At 36.6% G+C, this 9,174-nt stretch overlaps 2 protein-coding genes across 2 annotated transcripts in view; one reads left to right on the top strand and one right to left on the bottom strand.

Annotated features, from left to right (window-relative positions):
* The window catches only part of LOC109092197 (putative helicase mov-10-B.1), an 11,577-nt gene extending 10,660 nt beyond the window's left edge, over positions 1-917 (bottom strand). The window contains exons 1-4 of the mRNA XM_042726472.1: positions 715-917; positions 394-499; positions 143-300; position 1 (exon numbers count right to left, since the gene is read on the bottom strand). The exon at position 1 is cut by the window's left edge and continues 241 nt beyond it. Coding sequence (XP_042582406.1) covers position 1; positions 143-300; positions 394-499; positions 715-833 — 384 coding nt within the window. The 5' untranslated portion in view covers positions 834-917. The remainder of the gene's footprint in view (positions 2-142; positions 301-393; positions 500-714) is intronic.
* Positions 918-1,747: 830 nt separating this feature from the next.
* Positions 1,748-8,873, top strand: capza1a (capping actin protein of muscle Z-line subunit alpha 1a). Its single transcript, XM_019105951.2, has 9 exons — positions 1,748-1,851; positions 3,772-3,835; positions 4,641-4,692; positions 5,035-5,098; positions 5,339-5,545; positions 5,661-5,740; positions 6,738-6,888; positions 7,667-7,729; positions 7,874-8,873. The coding sequence occupies exons 1-9, from the start codon at positions 1,813-1,815 to the stop codon at positions 8,012-8,014; spliced, it is 861 nt and encodes a 286-aa protein (XP_018961496.1). The 5' UTR covers positions 1,748-1,812; the 3' UTR covers positions 8,015-8,873.
* The last annotated feature ends 301 nt before the right edge of the window (positions 8,874-9,174 follow it).

Genomic DNA, 9,174 nt, shown 5'->3' with positions numbered 1-9,174 from the left:
TCTGAAAGAGAAACATGTGACAATAAGTTTCAAAAGTAAAATGTGCCTGTGATCACATTCATATTATTATTTTTTCACACATGCATCATGCATTTAAAGGCGATTTTGTTCAAACAAGCAGAATTATGTCTCTGATGATCACCGTTTCACTCTGAGTTTGTTGAGGATTTCTGAAGCGAGCTTCCTCTTCGGGGTCAGGACAGGTTTGGGGGAAGAGGATGCTGGGACAGATTCTGCGGCCGATGTGCTGGTGTTCTGCTGTGCGAAGGACTTCCATTGATCACAGTAGTACACACGCACCTGTCAGAGGAGGGGAATGATGAAATGAAAATATGCAATATGAGTTTCTTGACAAATGGACTTGAAGGCACAATATATGTTATATGATTTCACCTTTGGTTTCCCATGAAATATAACTTTTCCACGCCTTATACTGGCTTTATTAAAAAATGTTAAGGCACTGATCACTTTGGAAAATGTGGGTTCTTTGCTTCCATCCCTGAAACCAAAAACAAAAAAAGAAAAAAAAGGGAAAAATCACATGCAACTGAGTTAAGCTTTTGCATCAACGCAGATCCTGGGTATACACTTGTATACATATGGCACACTGTTTTATTTCAAACTTTGTAGATAGAAAGACAAAATAAAACAAACTTGACATGGATGAATCTTGTAAAACAGATGTGCCAGATACTGAGTCATGTAGTGGCAAACCTTTTAAACTCAAAGTTGTAAATATCCCGAAGCTCGTTTCTGTCTGTTTTCGAGATCCTCTGCCCCAGAAACTCCAGAAAATCAAGCCCTACTTCGTATGCTGTTCTGAGAAAAGGCATTGTGCTGTTGTTTATATGTCAGTAGTTTAGGATGTTATCTGCACAACGCAATTCCGGAATCGAAACTGACTGTATGCAGTCTAGGCGGTGACCAAGCAAGGGTACATCCGTAAGTGATCGCATGGGCTCTCAAACGAAGTAGCCCTGACAATTTCTTCACTGCTTATATAAATTACTTGACTGCTTGAATGATGAATTATTTCAACAATGCCAATGCATTTACAACATAAACATCAAAATGAGTCAATGCTTTGCAAACATTGCGCAGTTACCGGTCATAAAATTTTATAATGAGAAACTCTGTTTAGTGACACTCCCTAAACCTGTTGCGTTACATAAGATCCATAGAGGAGATAGACTTTTTTTTTTTTTTTTTATCAGGATGGGGTTAATTCAGAACTCAATGTGGATTGGTAAATCTAGAACCTAGAAACTAGACATCTTTATTTCCGTAAAAAAAATAATAACCAAATATGGCCTGATTCAGTTTTTACTGAGTAGAATATATATAATGGAAATTTGGGCATTAAATATGAACAGTAAAAGCAAAATAAAAATACAAAATAAAAAGTACAAAATAAAATAAATATAGGGAGAGGCTTTTTAAAAAATATTTTGTATTGAGAACATGAAACAATATATAATAGAAATTTAAGAGCATAAATAAAACAAAACCTCTTCAGGTTATATGCCTGGATAGTAGTGTAATGATTATATATTTTGATGAACGAATGACAACTTTTTAAGTTATAAACATTTACTGAATCAAAATCTGAAAAAAAAATCTTATCTGTAAGGTCAGTGGGAAAACATATATTTTTTTTAATTAAAGCTCATATGGTATACAAAGTTAATAATAAAAAAATCAGTAGCTAAATATAACGTTAAGTATGTAAATATGTAATTTTGAACTCTTTTGTCGTGTTCATGATTGGTTTCCCGTGATGCAGTTGGACAGGGCAGGTCCAGTTGAGCCAAGATGGCGGACTTTGAGGAACAGCTTTCCGAAGAAGAGAAGGTACGTTATGTGATTATCGATTCAGGCTTCCTGATTTATCTTCCCTCCTCTGTTACAGGGATATGTACGACTTATATAGTGTCATGAACGTGTCATAAGTGTTATTACGCACATTGGATGTTTTACAGAGTACAAAATCTGCGATGAACAGCGTGCTAAGGAAGCTAGCAAGCTAACTGAAACTCGATCTAATCGATGATCGCACTCCTCGCAGACGCTAGACTATGTAGATACTAGTGACTGAGATTAATATTATTAATACTATTAATACTACTGTATGTAGAAAATGTATTTTATTAGATAATAGTTGTGGTTTCACATGAACATTGGAAGTATTATTTAGTTTACGGACTATTAGAAGAGGCTCGGACTTGTGCATCTAACGTTAAATCAGGAAAAATCACTTCATCAAACAACTTAATTAACACAACGTTATAACATATTTTCGTATATATTTGCGACCATGGATTTTTTTTTATCATTTGTCACATAACTTAGTCTCTTACCACAGTTAATGTTCAAACAAAACTTATTTAAGATCAGTTTTCCCGTGTTGCTATGTATTTGTTTCTAATAGTATAAATGGCTACATTTAATTGTCGTATTAGATTCATTTAATGAGATCAAGGGGAAGGGGTTTTCTTGCACTTAAACAGGGGCGCAACCTCGGCTCTGGTCTTGTTTGTATTCTCAGCTGAGTGTCGGTGACCCAGCCCTCTTTCTGCATGCTCTTACATGCGAGCGGCTCTTCCTGTCTCACGCCCCCACCCTCTGCCGCCGAGCCGATGCGAGTCAAGGGCTGTTCTAATGTGCGGACTCGCCCCTCCGCCTCTGCAAAGTCGAAAGAGTCGTGTTGAGGCCAGTTGAAGGAGGGAAGAAGCATTTCAGAAATGCTTAGATATGGAAAGAGTGTTGCAGCTGCAAACTGCTCAAGATTGTCTAGATGTGATATTTAGATTCCACTGTTATGTTATTCAGCTCACCAGTGGGAGATAAAGACAAAAACTTGGCTTGTGCTTCAGGGCAGAGGTTTTCCATGATTGAAAAAAAAAAAAGATACAATTATTAGTCGTATAGGATATGTATGATAATATTGAGCATAAGTGTTAAATACACTAATTAGTATTTAGATGTTGTGTCATATTAAGCAAAAAGCTGTTGTCTGGGAATTGAGCAGTTTTCTTCAATTAATTAAAAGTTAATTGAAGGAATAAATTAATACATCAATTAAAATTATGAAGTACTGACACATTTTTTTAAGATCTTACAGTGTGATTTAAACCATTATGTTGCATTTCCATTGTGATTTATTTCTTAATTTTGCAGCTTGACTGTAGTTGTTTGTGGACAGAATGCTCTACAGGTGGTCTTTACAGTATTTGTTTGTTGTTAGTCTGTTTTTGTCACTGAAGACGGACCCTGTAGAGGTGTCCACTTTCAGAAGTGCTGGAATGAGTCCAGAATGGGAAACATCCGTAGAGCCGGAGCTGGACTCAGTGTCACCGGCCCTTAATGCTTACATGTGCACTGCTAAGAAAAGCCTCAATTCTGAAGCCAAGTAAGGAGTGGCACAGAGAGGGGCTCAGTGTGTCATCTCAGGAAGCATTTGACCTGTTTTCAAAGGAAGTGCAAAGATACACCAGGTTCCTTTAGTTGATATGTGTTGTTTAAGTTGCTTTTGGCTTCTGGAGTCTCTGGAAATGTGTGATAGTGGCATTAGCGTTGGGTTCAGAAGAATCATTTCTATGTGCAGAACACGCCATTCCACCTGTTCTTGGACCTGACAGTTTTTCTTGGGTATTTTTGAGATGTTAGATGTTTTCTGCAAGGCTTTGAATAAACACTGCCACCTCGGTTGTGAGTTTTGCATGTGCAAACACCTCTCTTGTTTTCTTCATAAGTGTTTTTGTTTTTCCTCAGGTCCGCATTGCTGCAAATTTTGTCATCCATGCTCCCCCTGGAGAGTTCAACGAAGTCTTCAATGGTAAAATATTCATGCATCATATATACAGGCATTAAAAAAAAAAATAATTACTTATTCAGACTGTTTGGAGTTGGCGAGATTTTTTAATGTTTGTGTAAGAAGTCTCTTATGCTTACCAAGGTTGCATTTATTTGATTGAAAATACAGTAAAAATGGTAATATTGTGAAATACTATTGCAATTTAACAGTTTTGTTTTAATATGTTTTAAAATGAAATTTATTCCTGTGATGCAGAGCTGAATACATATGAATTCATTTCAGAGTAAATGCATAAATACCGAGAACACTGTGTAAAAACATTATTGTTCAAAAGATTGGGGTTGATATAAGATGTTGTAATGTTTTTGAAATAAATTATTACTCTCACCAAAGCTGCATTTACTGTATTTGATTTAAAAACATTTTTTAATTTATTTCTGTAATGCAAAAGCTGAATTTTCAGCATTTTCAATGTCACATAATTTTTCAATGCCTATTTGCTGCTCAAAAAAATTATTATTATTATCAATGAGGAGTTGTGCTACTATATATTTTTGTGGAAACCCTTATAATTTTAATTTTTTTTAAAAGTCTGTATGAATGTCTTAATTGTCACTTTTGATCATTTTAATGCATCCTACTGAATAAAGAGTTTTATTTTCTATCAAAAACAAAAAAAAACCTTTCAGACTCCAGGTTTTTGAACAGTAGTATATTGTATGTCAGGAGGAATTTCTTTATATTTTTATGTCACAAATTATATGACTTGCTGTCTGACATCATAATGTTCTCATGATATCACATGACGTCTTTTCTTTGGTTTCAGATGTGCGGCTACTGCTCAATAATGACAATCTGCTCAGGGAAGGGGCGGCTCAGTGAGTAATCTGTATTTATTACAGTAAATGAATGCGTATTATATTACTATCCTCCCTGTCTCCTTCATAAGCCTGTTTTGTGCAAGCAAAATAGATAAATCGAGATTCTCTTCAAGAGATGCAATGAGTATGCAACCAGGTTTCAGTGTCTCTTTCGGTTTAGATTCCCTTTCACAATATGAATAGATATATGGAGAAGTGGTATATTTAGCTCCGTGGCTTTATCAAAAGCCCTTTATTTAAATTAGATCAAATTTTGTGAATCATTAATCAATGATGAACCGATAATGTTGCTAATTTTGAATATATTACATTAAACACATTGTTTTCTGTTTGTGACAGTGCCTTTGCCCAGTACAACATGGATCAGTTCACACCTGCTAAACTTGAAGGAAGTGAAGATCAGGTCATTATAACAATTACTTCTGAACTGAAAATCAACCCTCATTAATTTCTTAACGTACATTCACATAGTCAGTTTGTGCATGATGTACCAGTGCACATTATTCCAAAGAAACTGTAAACCTTCTTGTCAGAAACATGCTCTCCCTCTGAATTAATGTTAACCAGTTGCCAGATATACTTCCACTGTAGGAAAGAAGAGTCTATTTAAACTGAATTTACTGAAACTGCTTCCAAACTGCAGGTTTTGATCACAGAGCATGGAGACCTTGGCCATGGACGGTTTTTTGACCCTCGTAAGAAACAGTCGTTCAAGTTTGACCACCTGAGGAAAGAGGCGACTGACCCTCAGTCTCATGAGGGTGAGGCAGCCCTCAGGCCGTGGAGGGATGCTTGTGATGAAGCTCTGAGGGCGTACGTCAAAGATCATTACCCCACTGGAGTCTGCACTGTGAGTTCACTAGATCTCATTTTTGTTTGTTAAAAAAAAAAAGCTAATTTAATGAAGCGAGTTCTCAGTGTTTTTTGCAAAATTTTTTGCAGACAAATTCTTGTATTGTTTTTAGGTTTATGGGAAAACCATCGATGGACAGCAAACTATCATTGCTTGTATCGAGGGTCATCAGTTTCAGCCCAAAAATTTCTGGTAATTTCTTTATCCTTCTGTTTAATGGCATGGCTTGAGCTTTAAATTGCATATCCGAGAAGTGGTGTTCATACAGGTGCCTCAGGTTTGAGACTGACCTGCAACATCTACCAATATCATTCCTCACCTCCTCAATTTCCTGTCCCTCTTTTATCTTTCTGATAAAAAAAAAAAATATATATATAAATATATATATATATATATATATATATATATATATATATATATAGCAAACACATACTCCTAAACTGCGTTCCAAATGATGCACATGCATTGTATGAAGGATATTTTTTAATTAAAGGGTTAGTTCACCCCAAAATGAAAATTATGTTGAAGATGAACGAAGGTATTACAGGTTTGGAACGACATGGGTGAGTAATTAATGACATCATTTTCATTTTGGGGTGAACTAGCCCTTTAATAGTCTGATAGCCCCTCCCCCTTCGCAACGTAAATAAATCCTCCTCAGACTTGATGCACATGCAGGTTGCCAGATTGAAGAAACAAATGGGAACAAGCACACTTGACGATTAATGAAATGAAATACGCTGTGTTTTTCACCAACTGGCAAAACGGGGTGCCGAAATACAATTGGGTAAACTAGTGGGCGGTTTTCACAAACCAAAACAAAGACCGACATTCCGGCCCGAAACGCACATTTTCAATGGAGAATAACAGATTGTAGCATTGTTTTTCAGATAAACAAGTATGTTAACTTAGCATGTTTCTTAAATATCTGCAAACATATTATGGTATTTTTATGGTTTAGTAGAGTCAAAATCTTACATACAGCACCTTTAAGCAATGTGCACAAACACTGAGATGTCATGTTATATCCGTGATGTGGAAGTGAATGGTTTTTACATACTATAGTAATTATGATGGATTGCATGCAACATTGGCTTTTGTAGTACAATATAGCTACTAGAAATGCCATCAGTCTCGTTCTTCTTGTCCGTAAGACCAATTACCAGTAAACCTCCTCCATTACATACAGGAACGGCCGCTGCCGATCGGAATGGAAGTTCACCGTTTCTCAGGCCACTGCTCAGGTGGTGGGAGTGCTGAAGATCCAGGTTCATTACTATGAGGATGGCAACGTGCAGCTGGTCAGCCACAAGGATGTGCAAGAGTCTCTGGTCATCTCTGTAAGTTACTTGAGCCCGAGCTGCTTGGGTTTTTGAGTGAGTATGCTTCCTGTTAATGAGTCAGTACAACACAAACAACCTGCCTGATAAAGGAACAGCTGACTGCCCCATGAATGTCTTGTCTAATGACCGTGGGTGTGGTGCTGTCTTGATAGATGAAGCACATGATGCCTTTTTGGTACATCTGTTTTCTGGACTTTGAATTGTTGCTGCCTGGCATGGCAGAAAGATATTTACTAGTTAAGTTTAGACTACCATTCAAAAGTTTGGTGTCAAAAAAAAAAAAAATCTTTAAACCTCAAACGTTTTAACAGTAGTTCATATTAACGCCATTTCGAATGGATTTTCTTTAAGCGGTATTAATTAAAATGTTTTTTTTTTTTTTTGTACACTTTGGCTTGCCAGAACGTAATCTTCATGTAGTCAGCCTGCTGGCTCAAACTTTGACAACGAATCTCTTTTCCCAGTATCCCAGTGCTCACTTATGTCAGCATGGGAATGATGAATTAGAAAAAGCATCAATTAAACACCTGATGTTCTTCCTTTTCCTTTTAATTTAAGTTGTACTAGCACCATATGCTTGTTTGTTGAGAGAAAAGAAATATGAAATTGCCCTGCAAATCCATTTAATTCTGACCAAAATGAAAAAATTATACACTAAAAGGAACAAACACTGTTTCTGAAATTCTTTTGTGACTTCTTTTTAGTAATTGTGAGTGTTCAAATTATCCACTTTTGGTAGTTTAGTGATAATTTTTTTTCTTCTTTTTTTCAACAGAATGAGGTACAGACTGCCAAGGAGTTTGTCAAAATCATTGAAAATGCTGAGAATGAATATCAGGTTTGTTGATTTGATTGGGTAGTTGTTATTTTACAGTACTGCGATTGCAGGTTAGTGTTGATGGAGGACTGTTATAGCACCTGATCATATCTACGATGTGTGAAGAGTCATAGCGTGAGATTTCCCCTGCCGTTTGCCTTCCAGACGGCCATCAGTGAGAACTATCAGACCATGTCTGACACCACCTTCAAGGCCTTACGCCGGCAGCTTCCTGTCACCCGTACCAAGATCGACTGGAACAAGATCCTCAGCTACAAGATCGGCAAAGAGATGCAAAACGCTTAGACACACGGCATGCCTCCGCTCCTGCTCGCGTTACAAGCAAAGAGACAAGCTACGAGGGGCCCATATCTAAACCTGAACCTACACCTGAATCCAGGGCGGGGCCCAGGCGAGAAGGTCCTTCAAGAAGTGTGCTAAAAATGTGTCTGTCCTTTTTTTGTTCGTTTGTTTTCCAGAAGCCACGGTTTGACCTCAGCTGAAGAGACTGCCTCCTTTTCTGTATTGTAGGAGGGCTGCAAGCTTGTTTTAATGGGTTTAGCAAAAGTTTTTGCTGTTGAACAAATACCTCCCATGACACCAGTGTACAGCGTCATAAATGGCCCCCCTTAAATCCCTTACGCCTCCCCTAGATCAGCGTTCCCAATGCTTACACACTGAACTTTTTATTGCACTTAGCCCATATGATCAATTGAGTCCATTTTGTTTACTCTTTTAGCAACTCGACAAAGTTTTACTTCCTGTTGAGTCATAAGATATAATACGTAGCCCATCAAAGCTCTCTGGCTGATCATAAAGAATATCTTAACACCAGTTTATCATCACTGTGTTGTTTTCCAAACGTACAGATTGGTCTTTTTTTAAAGCATTGTCGTAAGGTGCCATCATTTGAATGTTCTGTCAGTTGATCACAGAGAGGGTTGTGCCAAAGTGAGCATTGTATTTGTACAGGAAGTCATTTCAGGTTACTGTTCTGTGTGGAAATGGTCCCATCGTCGTACTCTGGTGTCTAAGAATGGTATATATACTGTATGCAGTTACACAAAATATTTGTCAGCCTCCTACCCTAGCTTTTATTGCTAACTATTTTTTACAAAATGTAAGAACAAATATGATCCCAGAGTAATAAATAATTTGCACCAAACTGACTTCATTACTATTATTTTTAATGTATTGTAACACCATTTAATGTCATAATATTATATATAATGTTAAAATGCCGTTTTACTTAAAAAGAGGGGTGTAAATTTGCTCTGATGTCAGTTTGATTCCGTTTCTCTTTTTATCATTTACTAATGCATTATGAATTCTCAAATTGAGCTCATTAGTTATACATTTAACATTAGTTGTTTTGGTGTTCAAAATTATTATTTTTTTAATTACTGAGCTGTTTTTTAATGTTTAATATTGTTAGTGTATTATTATATCAAATTACAATAAATTCT

The sequence above is a fragment of the Cyprinus carpio genome, chromosome B6 (assembly GCF_018340385.1).
Source record: "Cyprinus carpio isolate SPL01 chromosome B6, ASM1834038v1, whole genome shotgun sequence".
In the NCBI taxonomy this organism is placed as follows: Eukaryota; Metazoa; Chordata; class Actinopteri; order Cypriniformes; family Cyprinidae; genus Cyprinus; species Cyprinus carpio.
The sequence above is the reverse complement of the archived record's forward strand: the minus strand, read 5'-3'. Positions and strand labels throughout refer to the sequence as shown.

Bases quoted from the DNA above. Each gene is read 5' to 3' on its own strand.
- capza1a (XM_019105951.2), top strand. From the start codon at position 1,813: ATGGCGGACTTTGAGGAACAGCTTTCCGAAGAAGAGAAG. The intron at 6,889-7,666 runs GTAAGTTACTTG...TTTTTTCAACAG, and splicing joins AAGAGTCTCTGGTCATCTCT to AATGAGGTACAGACTGCCAA. The intron at 7,730-7,873 runs GTTTGTTGATTT...TTTGCCTTCCAG, and splicing joins ATGCTGAGAATGAATATCAG to ACGGCCATCAGTGAGAACTA.